This window comes from Oryctolagus cuniculus, chromosome 1 (genome assembly GCF_051225735.1).
Source record: "Oryctolagus cuniculus isolate XC-2025 breed Fujian yellow rabbit chromosome 1, ASM5122573v1, whole genome shotgun sequence".
NCBI lineage: Eukaryota > Metazoa > Chordata > Mammalia > Lagomorpha > Leporidae > Oryctolagus > Oryctolagus cuniculus.
This window is the reverse complement of record NC_142867.1, coordinates 51414030-51434682: the sequence shown is the minus strand read 5'-3', so window position 1 is coordinate 51434682 and position 20653 is coordinate 51414030. Positions and strand designations below refer to the sequence as shown.

Below are 20653 nucleotides of genomic sequence, written 5' to 3'. Positions count from 1 at the left end.
GCAGAGTGGACAGTGAGTGAGAGAGAGAGAGAGAAAGGTCCTCCTTTGCCGTTGGTTCACCCTCCAATGGCCGCCGCGGCTGGCACGCTGCAGCGGCGCACTGTGTTGATCTGATGGCAGGAGCCAGGTACTTATCCTGGTCTCCCATGGGGTGCAGGGCCCAAGCACTTGGGCCATCCTCCACTGCACTCCCTGGCCACAGCAGAAAGCTGGCCTGGAAGAGGGGCAACTGGGACAGAATCCGGCGCTCCACCTGGACTAGAACCCTGTGTGCCGGCGCTGCAAGGCGGAGAATTAGCCTAGTGAGCCACAGCGCCGGCTGCAACCTTGTTTTCTAACTCTACAGAACTTTTGCAGTTGTGAATATATAGTGAGCCACCTTTTTATCCAAGTTTTTTTCACTTCCCAGAAAAACTGAAGTGCTTTAATGATTATAACATCAGTATTTTTAGTGTTTTCTTCTATTTCTTGTATTTCAAAAGAGGGACATTTGTCGAGCTTTTTAAAATTCTTCCTTTGTATAATCTTTTATATACCTGATGGGCTTTTCCTTTTTTTCCCCTTGCTCGTATTTACCAAAGGGTTTTACTATTTGTTGTAACATTCTGCCAATTTGCATTAAACCCTTTTCCAGGTCTTTCCTATTCAGAGGGTGAAAATGTTTAAGATCAACTGATGCAGCAGGTGCTGTGGTATAGTAGGCTGAGCCTCTGCCTATGGTGCTGGCTTTCTATTTGAGCACGAGTTCAGGTCCCAGCTGCTCCTCTTCTGATCCAGCGCTGTGCTTATGGCCTGGGAAGGCAGTGGAAGATGGCCCAAGTGCTTGGGCCCTTGTACCTCTCCAAGAGACCTGGAAGAAGCTCCTGCCTCTTGGCTTGGGATCAGCTCAGCTCTGGCCACTGCTAACATTTGGGGGGAGTGAACCAGCAAATGGAAGACCTTTTTCTCTGTCTCTCCCTCTCTGTCACTCTACCTCTCAAAAAAATAAATAAAATCTTTCCAAAACCAGCTGATTTGCTTTGAGAAATTATAGATGTAAAGAATATTTCAAAAAGTTAAAGGAGAAGTTGGCACCATGGCTAGTGGGCTAGGCCTCTGCCTGTGGTGCCGGCATCCCATATGGGCACCGGGTTCATGTCCCAGCTGTTTCTCTTCTGATCCGGCTCTCTGCCTATGGCCTGGGAAGGAGTAGAAAATGGCTCAGATGCTTGGTCCCCTGCACCTGCATTGGAGACCTGGAAGAAGCTCCTGGCTTCAGATCAGCTCAGCTCCAGCCATTGCGGCCATCTGGGGAGGGAACCAGCAGATGGAGGATCTTTCTGTCTGTTTCTCCCGCTCTCTGATTGTAGCTCTACCTCTTAAGTAAGTACATAAATAAATCTTTTTAAAAAGAGTTAATAGTAGAATTGAGAAGATGTTTATTTTGGTATGAAAATTTTTGAAGTACCGTATAGTTTTTCTTTTTTTTCATTTTTAAAGAAGCAGCATTTCTCAGCTATCTAAAGCTGCTGAGTCTTTTTAGATTTTTAAATTTCTTTTATTTGGAAGAGTTACAGAGAGAGGTAGACACATACCAGCTAGGCTAGAGCTGATTCTAGGGAAGGAGCCAGGAGATTCTTTCAGGGCACCCATGTAAATGCAAGGGCCCAATGACCTGGGCCAACCTCTGCTGCTTTTCCAGGTGCATTAGCAGGGAGCTGGATCGGAAGTGGATCAGCTGGGACTCGAACCAGTGCCCATAAGGGATGCTGGCGCTGCAATCTGGGGCTTTAACCCACTGTACCACTGCACCACAGCACCGGCCCCATTGTTTTTCTGTATAATATCAATTTTTCCATAAACTTTTTGAAGAATCCTCATAGCTGCCTTTGGAGAGAAAAAAAGGATCTATAGCCAGAGAAGGTAGGTAGGAAGGTATAAAGTCAAAGGATGTTAGTTTACTGCAGCTGTAAATAGCAAGGGCATTGTCTTCCTTCTCTACTTTTTTTTTTTTTTTTTTTATGGGCAGAGTTAGACAGTGAGAGAGAGACAGAGAGAAAGGTCTTCCTTTTTCCGTTGGTTCACCCCCAAAGTGGTGCGTTGCGGCCGGCGAGCTGCGCTGATCCGAAGCCAGGAGCCAGGTGCTTCCTCCTCGTCTCCCATGCGGGTACAGAGCCCAAGGACCTGGGTCATCCTCCACTGCCTTCCTGGGCCACAGCAGAGAGCTGGACTGGAAGAGGAGCAACCGGGACAGAATCCGGCACCCCAACCGGGACTAGAACCCGGTGTGCCAGTGCCGCAGGCGGAGGATTAGCCTAGTGAGCCGCGGTGCTGACCCCTTCTCTACTTTTAAGAGCCCTCTGTAAAAAGTAGCTGTGGCTTTATCTGTTTTGCCAGGAGTGTATTTCTCACTAAATTTAAGCTTGTTCTGTTTTTCTGCATGCTACCTTCAGTATTGTTTCTAAGTAGAATTGGCACGTGCATCCTACTTATTGCTCCACTCAGCCATGAGCTAATTAGTTTGTTGCTATCCTGCAAGGGATCGCTTCCACTTACTTTTCACTTGTGTTTTTCCTTTTTATGCACTGACTTCACCTTTTCCCATCCATTTTCATTTTCATCTTCATCATGTCTTTGAACATTCCATTTTGGGGATTGTAATCTGGGTTGTAATGCTGATTGAGATTTTTGCCCCGCTCTTTTTTTTTTGTTTATTTGTTAATTTAAAAGGTGATCTGAATGGTGAAGGAATTTAGAATTTACTCATTTCTTTTATTGAGCTAATCTCACCACTAGCAGAGAGTTTAAGTCGTCTAACTTCACAGGACATTCATTCATTCATTGTGTTCAATTGTGCTGGGAGTTGGATTACTTCTTCCGGAACAGACAGCTACTCTGATAGTTTGTCAGTTTTCATCAGATTTGAACAATTATTAGTGAAATCACTATTTAGCAAAAATTCGCTCCTTAGGGAGTCTTTAAAGCTTATTCTTTGTCTTTGGGATTGATGATGTTTGAAAGACATATTGAGATTCATATGAAATGCCTTTCTATAGACTATTTCAAAGTTTAAATCATAAGCTATAGTGAATTTTTTTTATTTGACAGGTAGAGTTAGAGACAGAGAGAAGCAGAAAGGTCCTCCCTCCGTTGGCCACCATGGCCGGCACTGCGCTGATCCAAAGCCAGGAGTCAGGTGCATCTTCCTGGTCTCCCTTGTAGGTGCAGGGGCCCAAGCACTTGGGCCATCCTCCACTGTCCTCCCAGGCCATAGAAGAAAGCTGGACTGGAAGAGGAGTAACCAGGACTAGAACCCGGCGCCCATATGGAATGCCAGTACCACAGGTGGAGGATTAACCAAGTGAGCCACAGTGCTGGACCCAAGCTATGTGAATTTTAACAAATAATTTTAACTAAATTAAACCCTCAGAATAAGCATCTTACTCAAGATTGCATCCCTTTTCTTCTTCATCATTGTTTCTCATTAGACAATAAGTTCCATGAAAACAGGGGCAGAAGTTTTATTTTTATTCCTGGCCTTTGGCACATTTTGGCTGTGAACATTCTTTTAATAATTATTTCTTTATTTAATAACTTTTGTAATTGCTTAATTTTTATTAAAAGTTATTTATTTAGTTATTTGAAAGGCAGGGTGACAAAGAGAGGGAGAGAGGCAGAGATAGAGCAAGATTTTCTATCCACTGGTTTACTTCCCAAATGGCTGCAATAGCCAGGTCTGCACTAGACCAAAGCCAGGAACCAAGAACTCCATCTGAGTCTGCCACATGGGTGGTAGGTACCTAAATACTGGAGGTGTCCTCCACTGCCTTTACAGGTATATTAGCAGGAAGTTGGATTGGAAGTGGAACAGCTGAGACTTAAGCTTGCATCCTATTTCCTCACAAGCATAAACTTAACCTGTTGCATGACAGTGCTGGCCCTAGGTGCTTAATTTTTAAAGATGGAAAGGGCTTTAGAAAATGTCTGTTCCAATGGTTTTAAATCTGAATCCCAATTTCCTGGTGTGCTCAGAAGGTACCTTAGGATATTCCATCAGAATGATAGAGAATAAGTGAATAATTCTATACTGAACCAGAGGATTTATGCTTCTACCTTTCCCATACTTCTCTCTGACTCTCAGGCATCATGTCAGAATGACAGTACAGGATATTTCTTTCTCAGATGTGCACATTTCTGACTTACCCTGGATAATATTGCACCCTCTTCTAAAGTCACTACCCATTTACTTCATACTGACTAAAGAACAGAAATGTAACCCTACCCCTACTGTAGCTCCCTTTTGACTGTAATAACAGAAGCTTTATGTAGAAGATTCAAAGATGGAGCAAAATAGACTTCAAAATACCAGCTTTATATCTTTAGGGAGGCAGCATGGTAACTTCAAAGAAGATGAACTTTGGAGACAAATAATCATTTACTAGCTGTAGAAGGAAAAGTGTACCTTAAAATTCTTTGTACTTCAATTTACTCATTTATAAAATTATCACAGCCCCCCCCCTTTTTTTTACAGATGTTAACTAAAATACCTGGTAACATCTGATATATAATAGGAACTCATTTTTGTATACTTCCAACCTGCTCCTAATTTTATTAATTATTGAAGTTTAATATCTTTGAGATGACTGCTTCATTTTTCTTTATTCCTTTTTAGGCAGTTCTGTACAATGACAGATCTGTTCTGGAAAATCATCATGCTGCATCAGCTTGGAATCTATATCTTTCTCGTCCAGAATACAACTTCCTTCTTAATCTTGATCACGTGGAATTCAAACGTTTTCGTTTTTTAGTTATTGAGGCAATTCTTGCCACAGATCTTAAAAAACATTTTGATTTCCTTGCTGAATTTAATGCCAAGGTTTGTTTTGCAAATTAGTACCTGGTTTAAAATATGAAAATCATTGCGGTCAGTGTTACTGATAAAAGATGTTTATAAATGTTGTTAGGATTACTGTTGCTCATAAAGTGACAATATATAATCTATATAAAAATAACATGTACTTATATTTTTATTTTTATGTACATATATTTTAGAGTAAAATGTCCTAAAATACAGTTGCTTGCTATGTTTCCTATTGACACACAGACTTAATGTCATTGTGACTTTTCACATAGTGACAAACCAATTAGTTATGTCAAAAGATTTTATAGGAAGATTGGATAAAGTTGTGCACAGTGCCAAGTAAGTCATTATATGAAATTTAGGATATATTTCCAAGAAGCCAATATGTTTACTCTGCCATACATACTAAGTTTTTTTTAATATTAGTGGTTATTTAATTGGCTGTTAGGGGCATAAGTACCCATTTCTACTTGAGAATAATTCATTCATTCAACAACTGTTTGTTTATTGGGATTGCCCACTATGTGCAGTCATTGTGCTAGGGAAAAATGAAGAAAGGTCAAAGTCCTTCTCTACAAAGAACTCACATTCATTAGGGGAACAATAATCACTGACCTAGAATGATAATGGTACAAATGAAGTGTTTCTCTCACTCAGGCATTTGGGGTGAAAAAAAATTGAGAACCACTGCTTTAGATTCCTGAGGGAAGGATGCCTCCTTTTTGGCTAGTAGGAAACTTCTGTTTTCATAATGACTTTTATGAATTAAAGGAAGGTGTGTCTTCTAGGTAAAGCAACTATTAACAAAGAAGTACTAGGTATAACTTCCTGGAAGGAGATCCATATATGTATTGCTGTCATAATATTAATAAAATACTTATAAAAATGGATGAGAAAATAGCATGCTTTTAATATTATTTAATAGCTGTATAGATCTATTCACTTTTAGTTTTATTTAATAAGAATTCATGTAAGTGCTTAAGTCACCTTTTATAGGTGAAAGGTGATCTAAATCAATACCATTGAATCTGTGTTCCTCAAAGGCTGCTGTTTTAAAGTCTCTTAGGAAAATAACACATGAGTTGGGCTCTAGACCACCCATCTAGTTATTAATCAAAAGAGTTCTCCTTTTAAATATTCTTTGTGCTGGTGTTCTACATAAATTATCTTTTGGCAGAAAAATTTGGTACCACAAAAAAAAGCCATCACACTAAAAGTCAAAAGTTATGATCTGGTCCAGTCTCTTCATTTTTTACAAAAGGAGATTTGAGTTCTTGAAAGGCATACTAATTTGCCCAACAAATAATAATAATTACCATGTATTTAAATAACAATGTTAGTTAATACTTATTAGGAACTGGCATTTTTCATTTATTAATGAACTGTGCATTTTTCATTGATTAGGAGCTGGTATTTTTTATTAGTCCTCATAGCAATGTGGCTAAATCATTAGGTATCACTTTTCCTATTTCATATATGAAGAAAGATTCAGATCTGTTAAATTATGTTTCCGGTATTGTACACTGAACTACTAAGTTAGAATTTAAAGTCAGGATTTAAAATATAAATGTCAGCTTCTAAGACCTAAGACCCAGGTTCCTTTGAGTATATAACTTTACCTTTTGTACTTAGAGCCAACTTCTCCTTAGTTCCTTAAGTGTTCTTTTTTGAAATAGAAAGTTAAATGATTGATTTATATTAGATATATATGCATATACATAACACATATATGTATGTACAGATAAATTATGATTGTCTTTGGCTATCAGAAATATTGAAACCCAAGGTTTGATATATGTTTTTAGAAAGCTATGTTCCCATTAAACAAAATTATAGTGACACTTCAAAAGGGAATTTAACCCATTGAGGCCCATCTTGTGGCAAAAACTGATTAAAAGAAGCATTTACTGAAGTTTCTGCCATTTGGACAGAAAATTGTTTAAAGATATTTGACAGAAACAAAACAACAATTATTTAAAAAAAAAAAGCTCACATGCCCTCATAATCTAAAATAATTCTGTTTTTCCAAAATAGGCCAATGATGTAAATAGTAATGGTATAGAATGGAATAGTGAAAATGATCGCCTCTTAGTATGCCAGGTGTGCATCAAACTGGCAGATATAAATGGCCCAGCTAAAGTTCGGGACTTGCATTTGAAATGGACCGAAGGCATTGTCAATGAATTTTATGAGCAGGTAAGTTGAAACCTGAGATTTGGGATTTTTAGGAACTTCCATGTGAAGATACTTCTGTTTGAGATTTGAATAGCTATATAAAATGTTTGAAATCTGAGAAATCTGAGTTAGTTGACAAAAATGTTAGAAATTATTGCATTTTCTCTGGTTCTTAGCATTTTCTCATCTGTTTACTTTTGCTGCTAAAATTTCAAACAACAAAAAATAGTGGAGTATGTTCAATGTACTCTTTTTTTTTTTTTTTTTTTTTTTTGACAGGCAGAGTGGACAGTGAGAGAGAGAGACAGAGAGAAAGGTCTTCTTTGCTGTTGGTTCACCCTCCAATGGCTGCCGCGGCAGGCGCGCTGCGGCCGGCGCACCACGCTGATCCGATGGCAGGAGCCAGGTACTTATCCTGGTCTCCCATGGGGTGCAGGGCCCAAGTACTTGGGCCATCCTCCACTGCACTCCCTGGCCACAGCAGAGAGCTGGCCTGGAAGAGGAGCAACTGGGACAGAATCCAGTGCCCCGACCGGGACTAGAACCCAGTGTGCCGGTGCCACAAGGCGGAGGATTAGCCTAGTGAGCCGTGGAGCCGGCCATTCAATGTACTCTTGAGGTCCCTTTCAACCTTGAGAATCTCTAATTAGAATAATTTCAATTCAGATGAAAAGATTTTTAAGTGATTCAGGGTATGCTCAGAATGTATTTAAGAGATTATTAACCTGTTTCCAACCCTCCTGTAGAAAGAGTAACCACCATGCTATAGAAATATCAACTGGGCTAGCTTATTTCCATCTTACCTATTTTGAATTGAACTTCTATAAACAGGAGAATGAAGGTAACTCTTTCACATGCTGATTTCATTCCCTGTGGTTATATCCCCAAGAGTGGGATAGCTGGATCATATGGTGGCCCTAGTTTTCTGAGAAATCTCCATAATGCCTTCCATAATGGTTGTATCAGTTTACACTCTACCGACAGTGTATTAAGGTACCTATTTCTCCACATCCTCACCAGCATTTCTTATGTTTTGATCTTTGTGTGACAGCCATTTTAACTGGGAAGAAGTGATACTGTGGATTTTATTTGCATTTCCCCAGTGGCTAGTGATCCTAAGAATTTTTTCATGGATCTGTTGGCCATTTGTATTTCCTCCTTTGAAAAATGCCTATTCATATCCCTTGCCCATTTCTTAAATGGGTTGATTGTTGTTGTTGAGTTTTTTGAGCTCTTTATATATTCTGGATATTAATTATTTATCAGATGCATAGTTTGTAAATATTTTTCCCATTCTATTGGTTGCCTCTTCACTTTACTGTTTTCTTTGCTGTGCAGAAGCTTCTTAACTTGATATAATCCCATATGTCCATTTTTGCTTTTATTGCCTATACTTCTAGGTCTTATCCAAGAAGTGTTTGTACAGATAAATATCTTGCAGCATTCTCTCTATGCTTTCCTCTAGTAACTTAATAGTTTCAGGTTTCAAGTTTAGATCCATGATCCAATAAAAGTTGACTTTTGTATAAGATGTAATATATGGGTCTTATTTCAAATTTCAGCATGTGGAAATCCAATTTTTCCAACACCATTTGCTGAAGAGACTCCTTTCTGCAGGGAGTGATTTTACTTCATTTGCCAATTATCAGTTGGTTGTAGATGTGTGTTTCCTCTTATTTGTGGTAGTTAATATATATAGAGAGAAAGGATGAAAATTTTGTGGATGTCAGATAATTTGATATATAGTTATAAATATTGCTTCACTGAGTCATACTATGCACATGATAATTTACTCTTGTTTCACATGTTAAAAAAAGGTAAATGGTGAGGTAGGAATAGTGAGGACTCTTGGGGTACTAGTAATGCTTTGCTCTTAATTTGGGTGTTGGTTTTAAGAATGATCAGATGACAAAATAATAGTTGATCTGTACACTTAATTGCATTTTTTGGAATTTAAAAAAATGTTTTAAACACAGAGGTCTAAATATGAGACACAGTAGCTACTTAGTAGTTTTCAGGAACATAAAGATACAAATATGTTTCTTTTCTCATATCTTTAAAAATCATGACTTCCAAATAATCCTACCACACTGCAGAATTAGTGCCTTTTTTATTTCAGCTTTGAGCTTCCATAAAATGTAGAAAGTACACTGATCTCTCCACTATCCTATTGTTTCATTATGTCCAAAATATCAAATGCACCCTCTTGACTTTGGAATTGCATTTTTCAGCCTTGTTAGCTTCTCTCTCTCTCTCTTTTTTTTTTTTTTTTTGACAGGCAGAGTGGACAGTGAGTGAGAGAGAGAGACAGAGAGAAAGGTCTTCCTTTTCCATTGGTTCACCCCCCAATGGCTGCTGCGGCCGGCGCACTGTGGCTGGCGCACCACGCCTATCCAAAGCCGGGAGCCAGGTACTTCTCCTGGTCTCCCACGCGGGTGCAGGGCCCAAGGACTTGGGCCATCCTCCACTGAACTCCCGGGACACAGCAGAGTGCTGAACTGGAAGAGGAGCAACCGGGACAGAATCCGGTGCCCAGACCAGGACTAGAACCCGGGGTGCTAGTGCTGTAGGCGGAGGATGAGCCTATTGAGCCGCGACGCCAGCCCAGCCTTGTTAGCTTTAATAATCAGTAAAAATCAAGATGCCCACCAAGTGAATCTTCCTTTGTTACATGGTTTTCTTTATATGAAGAGAAAATAGGATAGATGAAGTTGAGCCTATGTCATCAAATATACGTACCTCTAGATTGTATTATAGATGGGCAGTGTCTTTTATCTGTCTTAGTTGAACATTCCAACACAATAATGTAAACTCATCTGTTTTGCAAGTTATAAAATACGATACTAGGGATTCATGAAAATGTCTAAGTATTTAAAATTATTAATATTTTACTACTATCTGATAAATACATGATTTGGGGGTATTAATTGGTTATTCTATTCAGTTTTTAAGATTATAATTTGCAGTTTGCATATTCCTATCCTCATTCTAAATAATTGAATTATGCTTTGGAGTTCTTCCTCAGATCTTGTATTCACAAAAGAGGAATATTATGCTAAGTAAAATGCCATCTTTATATTATCTGTATAAGGAGATAATAAGAAGATAGTATATTTCAATTTTACACTAATTCAATGAAATTACTTTAGATATATTCATTTAGATAACTTTATTTGTCTGAAGTTGAATCCTGCCTCATCTTCCATATTGGCAATGTGATCTTGGGTAACTTATTTAACTTCTGTATTCCTCAATTCCCTTATTGATAAAATAGGAATGATGATGATACTATATAAAGTTGCTATCAGGATTAAATGAATTCATAGGTATATGTATGTTATTAGTCCCTGTCATAAGTATTTAATAAATGTTACATATCATAATCCAGATCTATCACAAAACAATATAATACTATCTCAGTTTCAATTAATCTTTGTAGGTTTCATTATTCATGACAAAGGAGAGTGTTGTCTGATATCCTGCCATATATGAAAATTCAAGAAGTTTGTGGAAACTGGGATTAATGGATAAGTTTAGAAGCAAGCATTTAGCCTAGTGGTTAAGATGCCCACATCCCACATCAAAGTGTCTGGGTTTGATTCTCAGCTCAGACTCTTGACTTTAGCTTCCTGCTAACGCAGACCCTGGGAGGCAGTACTAATGGCTCAAGTAATAGAGTTTCTGATACTTATGTGGGAGTCCTGGATTGAATTCCTGTCTACAAGCTTTTGTCTCATCTGAGCTCTGGCCATTGCAGGCCTTTGGGGAGTGAACCAGCAGTTGCAAGATCTCTCTCTGCTCTGTGTCTGTTTAGTTCTCAAATAATAATTAACAAAGAAATAAGCTTATTTGGATACAAAATAACTTTGAAATACGTGTATAGTTTTTGATAATAATGCATTTTCTGTAAATTTTTGAAGACTCTTATGCATTGATTTCAACTTTTTTTGTACAAAATAAAATTATTTTCTGTTTTTCATGAACCTTTTGAGTACTGGTTTTCAAATTTTTTTAATTTATTTACTTGAGAGGTAGAGTTACAGAGAGAGAGAGAGAGAGAGAGAGAGAGAGAGAGAAAATGTCTTCCATCTGCTGTCTCACTCCCCAAAAGGCCCCAATGCCCAGAGCTGGGATGATCCAAGGCAGGGGCCAGGAGCTTCTTCCAAGTCTCCCATGTGGGTGCAGAGGCTCAAGCACTTGGGCCATCTAACACTGCTTTCCCTGGAAATTAGGAGAGGGCTGGATCAAAATAGGAGCAGTCAGGATATGAACTGATGCCTATATGCGATGTTAGATCTGCAGATAAGGCTTAGCCTACTATGCCACAGTGCTTGCCCCTGAAGTACTCTTCTTTTTTAAGTCCTTACAATCACTTCATTTTTTCCCTTCTTTTAAAATTAATTAATTTATTTCCCCCAAAGAAACCTTTTATTTAATGAATACAAACTTCATACATTTCGTAAGTACAACTTTAGGAATATAGTGATTCTTCCCACCATACCCACCTTCCCACCCCTCCACCTCCTCCCTCTCCCATTCCCATGCCCATTCTCCACTAAGATCCATTTTTTATTAACTTTATATACAGAAAGCCAACTCTATACTAAGTTCAACAATTTGCATGGGGGAAAAAAAAGAACTGTTCCTCAACAGTCTAGACAAGGGCTGTTCAAAGTCATTGCATCTTGAAGTTAATTTCACTTCTTTTTTTATTTTAGAAACATAATTAACTTTAAAGAAGCACCCAAGAATGATACATCTTTTGTGAGCACTTAGACATAGCTATGATACAACTCTTTGAGGACAGAGGTCCTGCATTTGAAGTTAGTGCATAGGGACTCATGTTTATTTAAAAGTTAACACTCTTATTTATGACATCAGTGATCACCCAAGGCTCTTGACATGAGCTGCCTAGACTATGGAAGACTTTTAAATCCACAAACTTTGTCAGTATCTAGACAAGGCCATTAGCAAAGTGGAAGTTCTCTCCTCCCTTCAGAGAAAAGTACCTCCTTCTTTGATGGTCATTTCTTTCCACTGGGATTTCACCCACTGAGGTCCTTCATATAGGACATTTTTTGCCAATGTTTTGGCTTTCAATGCCTGAAATGCTCTCATGGGCTTTTCAACCAGACCAGAATGCCTTAAGGGCTGATTCTGAGGTCAGAGTTCTATTTAAAGCGATTGTCATTCTATGAGTCTGCTGTGTGAACTACTTCCCATATTGGAGCATTCACTCCTTTTTAATTCTATCTATTATTATTACCAGACTCTTAATCCTATCCATATGATCACTTTAACACTTAAGATGGTATTTTTACCACCCAGCTTAAAGGGATTTGGGGTCCCATGGTAAGTTTTTAAACTGTACCCTTAGAAGTAAGTCTGTAGGAATATATGCAGTACTATACAACTTTGTAGTTAGAAATGTATTAAACTTGTATTAAACTTTCTTGTCATTCTGGTCATTATACTAAGCTTCCTCAGGTATGGATACAAAATTCTGATCTTAGACAACCATTTTTTTTAATCATACTATCTGTATATACCTGTAGACATTTAAATGTCACACTTAGAAAAGCCAAATTCCTAGAGTACAACTATGAAATTGCAGAGTACTGTGAATAAATCCAACTTTTTTAAAAATTGATAATTTACTTCCATTTGGAGGATAAAATTATAGAGGATTTTAAGTCTTGGGAAAATTAATCATTGCAACAGTTTCTGATAGTTGCATCAGGATTATGCTGGCTCATCAGATATTGCTTGTCTGAAGAATTGGAGCATTGTGGGGAGTAACTCATCTCTAGTTAGTTCAGACACTATAACTAAAACATTAATAATACTATTTGGGGGAATGCTTAGTACTGTGCTAAGCATTTTACGTAATATCACCTTTCATCCTCATAGCAACCCTGTAAGTTAGATTATTATTCAGATTTTACACAGATTAAAGTTGTGCATAGAGTTTGTCTAATATCACATAAGGGTAGGAAGTGGCAAAAGCAGATCTTGAAACCACATCTGTCTGATCTTAAATAATTGCCTCCATAGCTCTAGAAGCCACAGTGAGAGGTATAAGAATACAGGCAGTTCGAGCTCTGGGTCTGCAATCCTCACTTCAACTTTAGCACCTCTAGGTTTATTTGTTTTACACAGTGAGTTTTGTGACTTAGATTTATTAGGGGGCTCTGCCATTTAAAAAATGGATGTTGAAAAGCACTTGCAAAATTTAGCTTTGTACATTTAAGGTACAAATACAACAACATATTTCCATTACTATGGTTTTCCTCCTAAGAGGAAAAGAATGTATGTTTGACATCATAGAATTTTGAGGTTCTTAATAAAATTACTGATACATATGTATTTTTCTTGTCAACTAAATATCAACCATAGTGGTTGTTATTGACAGAATGTAAGGATTTAAAGTTTTGTTTAGGATTTCTCAAATATTAGAGGAATTCTTACAGTTGAAATGATAGAATAGATTCATTGGAGTTTCTTTGTAAAAGTAATTTTCATGTAGACTATTTTTTGAAAGGCCTCAAGATAATTTTAACAACAAAGCTCAGTGGTTGTCCTTTCAACAGTTGAAGATATATATTTCACTTTGTGTTTCTATGGGGGTGATATAATTTTCTTTTTAAAATGTTTAGGGAGATGAAGAAGCAAATCTTGGTCTGCCTATCAGTCCTTTCATGGATCGTTCCTCTCCTCAACTAGCAAAACTTCAGGAATCTTTTATCACCCACATAGTGGGTCCCCTGTGTAACTCCTATGATGCTGCTGGTTTGCTACCTGGTCAGTGGATAGAAACAGAAGATGATGATACTGAAAGTGGTGACGATGAAGATGGTGAAGAATTAGAAACTGATGATGAAGAAATGGAAGACAATCTGAATCCTAGTAAGAAATGCAAGGATACCGTAGATGCCTACTTAATTTGAACTTGGATCTCTGTCTCTTAGATTCAGCATTCCTATCTAGAGTAACTGTGTAAATGTTCAGATTTGTTTCGAGTAGCTGGAATATGCTTGGTACAATGTTAATACTGTCATACAGTGAGCAATTTTATTTTCACCTGAGGTGCTATCTTCCAGTCAATGCTCTTCAGCAGGTCCCTGAGCATGCATGATAGGTTTTATGTGTACGTATAACATTCGTGGATGGGAGGGTCCTAGTGGCTAGTCCACTTTTATCTTACCTCCCCTCACATACCTTATGCCCAATAGGCAGCTGAGGATCATAACATCCAAAGCAGCCCACTAATGTACTCTCTCATAAACTTAGAAAATGGATCAAAATATTTAGAAGAAAAAGAAAACATGTACTCCCTAGCACTAAAAGGAAAACCACGTTTTGTGATATGAATTTCAGTTACCAAACTGTCATAACATTTTTCTCTAAATACAATGTGTATAAAATGAGAAATGAAAATAATTCATAACTTGTAACTATGGATAAAAGCAGTTATTTGCTCTATATTTTAAGATAGAGCCTAAATTATACCTAAGTGGTTTTTTTCCAAGTATAGGATGATAACAAAGATTCCTGCTCCCCACATACATCTTATATTTAGGATTACCTTAGTAAAAAATAATTTTAAGCTATTAACATCAGAGCATCAATTTGGGAAGGTTGAATGGCTTCTAAAAATTAACTATATTCATCAAAATGTTAATATTATGGTTAATTCAATATATAAGAAAGGTTTGCCTATATCCCATATTGAGATGCCTATATCCCATATTGGAGTGTCTGTGTTCATGTCCAGCTCCACTTCTGAGTCCCATCTTCCTGTTAGTGCCCACCCTGGGAGGCAGCAAGTAATGGATCAAGTAGTGAGGTCCCTATCACTGACACAGGAGACCCAGATCAGACTCCAGTTTCCTTGTTTCAGCCTGACCCAGATCTGGCTGTTGTAGGCATTTGCAGGGTGAACCAGTGGATGCAAGATCTCTGGCTGGCTAGTTGACTTTCAAATAAATGAAAATAAGGGGAACAAATTAAAAACTTAGCTTTTAACTTTGGATTGTGATTATTTTCATTTGAGATTTCAACTATCCTCCCTTCCTCCCACTCCATCTTCTTGAAGTCCCTTCTCTGTTTTATTTTTATCCATAACACTTAAAACCATCCATCATACTTATATTTTATTTCTTTTTGCTTGTCTAGATCTTTCCACTAGAATGTGAACTCCATAGTACAAAGGTTATTTTTATCTCATTATTTTCAAAACCAGTGCTCAAATAATAAAATTTTAAAATATCCAGAATATATTAGGCACTTAGATATTTATATTTAATGAATTAATCATATTGTTATGGTAAGGATATGTTTGTTTTATATTTCGCAGACCCACAAAGGAAAGGCAGGCGGCGAGTATTTTGTCAGCTAATGCATAACCTCACTGAAAACCACAAGATATGGAAGGGGATCATTGAAGAAGAAGAAAAATGTAAAGCTGATGGTAATAAACTGCAGGTGGAGAATACTTCCTTACCTCAAGCAGATGAGATTCAGGTCATTGAAGAAGCAGATGAAGAGGAAGAGCAACAGTTTGAATGAAAGTCATATTGAAGAAGCCCATTGGGCTGCATCCAGGGTCAGAAATCATTGCCTACTGTTCACTGTGCTGACTTTCCAATGACCATTCCCATGTGGACAGGCCTTAATACTGTGAGAGGATCCTTGCTGTGCTGACAGTTTCTCACTCCTATGCACTTTCACCACATGAACTACAAAATTATTCTTAGAGCTATTGAATACGTTGCAAGCCATTACTTAAAACCTTTGCTGGTGTGTAAATACTTGGTCACAATGCTGCTTTTTGAGTGGGGGGAGGGAGGGTAGTGAGCTCTTCTTTTTCATGGGTAGGGGTTAGCTAGAACTAAAAACTCAAGTGACTTACTTCAGTTCCAAAGTGGCTAGGACTTTTTGCTGTCATGAAAACAAGTTTCATATTGTATTTCCAAATGTGTATTTTATATCTTTGACTATTTTGAAAAAAAAAAAGTCTGTGCCTATCTAAAAAGGAATCCAGCATTACCCTTGTGAGGGATTGCTGCTCAATGCAATACACTGTTCAGTGCTGTTCTCCCAGCTAGGTTCATCCATGAAGGACTGAGTGACCTTTGTTATATTTAACAAAATCCAGGTGCATCAATTTCTGATGCTTTTTATTGTTGTGTATTATCTGCTATGTATGTTTTATTTCCACTCAGAGTGTTCAGGTTTGCCGTGGACATCAGAAGTCTGAATTCCAGTCTTATTGACTTCATGGTCCATGGTTGAATTTTAAAACTGTTTTGGTTTAACAATGAAGGAATTTTATTTTTTAATCAAAACTGTTCTTTTTACTCTTGCTCAGGATTAGTATTTTTAAACATTTAGTTTATGTAAACACAGTGCAGATTTGTGAGAAGAAAAAAATTTGTCCTAATATTAACCTTTTATGAAATGAACACCATTTTCTCTCTTCTTAAATGAATTTGAGACCAATTAAAGTCACATAAAAGAAGCTGTCTTTTGCCTTAATGCAAAACTCAAATGAAACTAATCCTATCACAGATAAAGAACAAAAGAAATATTGTGAGCTCTAAAGGACATGCATATTAAGTAAACAATTAGAACATATGGCTATCTTTAGATCAATAATTTAGGTATCATGTATTTAATTATTGTAAAACTGGCATTAATCTTTTAGTTTATTTCCTCTGACTCAAGACAGAAAATTACCCGTTACTACTCCATATTCTCAGAGCCCATCTATAAGACTGATTTCTCAGGTGAATTAAATGATTGGGAATACCTATTTAATTTTTAAATGTAAAAATATTATGATAAATCATTTCACACAAAAGCACATAAATAGCAAAGTTAATATGGTTGCAAAGAAAATGGATATTTAAATATTTGTAAGCTTGTTAGGGAGCAAATATGTACCCTTGCTGTTTTAAATATTTGAAGATATAAAGAGCAGTCAAAATGATAGCAGGATGGTAGACTAATATTTTCCTTTTTTGAAGACTGAATCATATTTTGCATCATTGGAATTCTGTAAAGACAATTTTCTAATGTGTTATTTATCCTTTAAAGTAAAATATTGGCAGGCAATTTCTTACCTACCTAGGATATCAGGCTCATCTGAAAGCTATCTACTAATGATATATGGAAGTGTTGGAATTTTTAATCCTATAGACTTTTTATCATAATATTTAGTGAATCACTAAGCTTTATTTATTATATTGGTAATATGCTGAATTCCTTCCTGTCAGTTTTTTCCTGCTGTTGGCACACCATTTGTAAACTGGTCTTACCATATACTACCAAATAAAATTTTAAATGGTAATTACTGAGTTTGCACTTATAATGTATATATCCTGTGCATATATCCTTTGCATATACTCATATTTCTCTAGAGTACATTTTGTGTCCTGCATAAATGTATTTGTATTCATTCCTCTCCTGCAGAATACATGAGTGTGTGTGTAACATGCATACTTGTGCAACGTGCATAATCAGACTCAATCAAATTTATGTACTTTCTGTTGTTTCGTTGAAATTTTCTATTGGATTTTTAATTTATATTTTTCAAAAGAAACATGTTTTGATTCTTTTAAAATACTATTATTGGAAACTCATTTTAAGTTATATAACTCCTAGATTATTTAACCATCACTGAATAACTGCCATATACCAAAATAACTAGTACAAAGAAACCCCAAAAAATTATCTCTCTGAAACTTCAATAGGAAATGGATATGAGAGTATATTACATAACACATAATACTAATAGATCAAATTTTACTTGAGAAATTACCATAAGCCATATTTTAGACCTTATTTTGATGGCTACTGACTCATAAATTCTTTATAATTTTCACCATGTATTTGCTTTTAAGTCACTATTATTATAGATATTATTATAATGCTATAATATATCAATGTGCTCACAGACATATTTTTGTCCTTAAAGATCTTTTTAAAGTTATTCATGACTTGAAAGTTGTTTCCTGTTATTGCTTCCTTTGTTGGTTCTATTTGCTTTCTCTACTTATTTTACAAGACATTTAGAGATTGTGGCATTGCTTAAATAGCCAAAAATTTGTACTATTTCTCTAGACTGCATTATCTTATAGAATGAACTTCAAAGAGTTGAAAGAGCCAACTCTGTTTCCTTTATTATAGTTGCCAGGCTAATATGAGAAGTTCTAGAGGATGTGTGAGATCGCAGTGGAAGGGATGAACAGCTTCTCAGAGGAAGGTAACTTGGGCTGACAAGTGAGGAAGTTAGAGTTAGATCAGGGATGGCTGCTTTTAGAGAGAGAATAATAGTATATACAGTGGCCAGGGGAAGAGAAAGCATCCCACATTTGAAGAGTCAAAAGAAATTTAGGGGGCGGAGCCAAGATGGCGGAATAGTGAGGGCACGCACCGATAGTCCGGGAAAATTTAGTTTAATAAAAGGGGAGTTACGGTAGCCTCAGAAAAAAGAACCAGGAAAATATTGCAGAGGAAACTCTTCTGGATTGAGTGGTCGTGAATCGGAGGACCTACTGGGAGAACAAGGTCGCCCACCGCGCGGAAGCCGAGCCGTGGGACCGAGCCGCGGCAGCCGAGCCGCAGGACCAAGCTGTGCAAGCCGAGCCGCAGGACCGAGCCGCTGGAACGCGAGGTGAGCCCGAGACACCGGCAGGCAAGCGGAGAGAGGAGACTAGAGGGAACGACCCCCGGGGAGGGGGGGAACTTCACCAGGCTAACTGGAAGAGAGAGAGGTGACTGGTACGGACACGGGTTTCTCTCTCTCCGCTCACCTCTCAAGGGCGAGCAAGACAAAGAGCAGGCGCCATCTTGGACATACGCCATAAGCAGAGCGACCTCAGGTCTGCACCGGCCCTGAGCCTAGCAGAAAAACCTGACTCTGGGCGGGGCAAATTAACAGGAGATTAGGACCTAGTAAATTTGTGGTGCTACTGAACTGAGACTGTGAAAAAAGAGACGGTGGGGGAGAGAACTCACGGAATTCACGTGAGCACTCTCCAGAGACGCTACAATTCCGGAATTCACGTGAGCACTCTCCAGAGACGCTACAATTCCGTAACTTTGGCAACCCAGTGGGAGACTGAAGGAGAATTTGAGCCCACTCTGAGGGCCGAACAGATTCCCTGTGTGGTCCTTGGGAAAGAGCTTCTGATCTCTGGCTCCTGTGGGTATATCATTTGCCTGCTAACTACCTCCAACTTCGTTCAGCTGTGCAGAATAACTTCCCTTTTGAATCAAAAAAAAAAAAGAGAGAGAGAGGTTTACCACGCCTAACCTGGGAGTGTCACCTTTGGCACACCAAACAGAGCTCTCAGGCCACACCCATCTCAAGCCCTAAGGCTCCATCAAAAACAGATAGTCCACTTAATCTAGAGTCATAGTATAACAAGAAAAAGCACCACAGTGAAGAAACCAAATATCTCCAATATGCCAAATAACAAATGCAAAAACCGAGGTAATAAAAACAAGGAAGTCACCATGAAGCCCTCAAATGAAAAAGACACCCCAATTCAAGATTATGAGGATGATGAGTTACAAGAAATGCAAGAAGCAGATCTCAAAAAATTGATAAGAACATTAAGAAGTTCTCAAAAACAAATTCTTGAACTACAGAAATCCTTAATGGACAAGATAGAAAATCTCTCTCGTGAAAATGAAATATTAAGGAGGAATCAAAATGAAACGAAACAACTAGTACAACAGGAAACTGTGATAGTGACTGAAGTGAAGAATTCAATAGATCAAATGAAAAACACAATAGAGAGCCTTACAAACAGAATGGGTGAAGCAGAAGAGAGAATATCGGACTTAGAAGACAGAGAACAGGAAAGGATACAGTCAGACCAAAGAAAAGAAGAGGAAATTAGGAATCTAAAACATATTGTCGGGAATCTTCAGGATACTATTAAAAAACCCAACATTCGGGTTCTAGGAGTTCCTGAAGGCATGGAGAGGGAGAAAGGATTAGAAGGCCTTTTTAGTGAGATATTAGCAGAGAATTTCCCAGGTTTGGAGAAGGACAGAGAAATCCTAGTACAGGAAGCTCACAGAACCCCTAATAAACACGACCAAAAGAGACCCTCACCACGACATGTTATAATTAAACTCTCCACAGTGAAACATAAAGAAAAGATCCTAAAATGTGCAAGAGAGAAACGTCAGATTACTCTCAGAGGATCTCCAATCAGACTCACAGCTGACTTCTCATCAGAAACTCTACAAGCCAGGAGGGAATGGCGAGATATAGCCCAGGTACTAAGAGAGAAAAACTGCCAGCCCAGAATATTATATCCTGCAAAGCTATCATTTGTGAATGAAGGTGAAATAAAGACTTTTCATAGCAAACAGAAATTGAAAGAATTTGTTGCCACTCGTCCAGCCCTGCAAAAGATGCTTAAAGATGTGTTACACACAGAAACAAAGAAACACGGTCATCAATATGAAAGAAGGTAAAGGAAGGAAACCAAGGAAGGAAACCTCACAGTAAAAGATCACAGGGAATTCAAAGCATATATTAGAACTTATCTTTGGCAAATGGCAGGGCAAAGTTACCACTTATCATTAGTCACATTGAACGTGAATGGCCTGAACTGT

The 20653-nt window shown here is 37.8% G+C and overlaps 1 protein-coding gene across 3 annotated transcripts in view; it reads left to right on the top strand.

Moving 5' to 3' along the window:
- Nucleotides 1-17366, top strand: part of PDE3B (phosphodiesterase 3B) — a 182905-nt gene extending 165539 nt beyond the window's left edge. For 2 of the 3 annotated variants that reach the window (XM_002708827.6, XM_089311016.1), the window contains 4 exons: nucleotides 4652-4855; nucleotides 6875-7036; nucleotides 13672-13921; nucleotides 15372-17366. In XM_002708827.6, the coding sequence (XP_002708873.3) occupies nucleotides 4652-4855; nucleotides 6875-7036; nucleotides 13672-13921; nucleotides 15372-15583 (828 nt within the window). In that variant the 3' untranslated portion in view covers nucleotides 15584-17366. Of the gene's footprint in view, nucleotides 1-3201; nucleotides 3341-4651; nucleotides 4856-6874; nucleotides 7037-13671; nucleotides 13922-15371 lie in introns of those variants that run through there. The other variant, XM_089311014.1, reaches the window with a different exon arrangement.
- Nucleotides 17367-20653: the final 3287 nt, after the last annotated feature.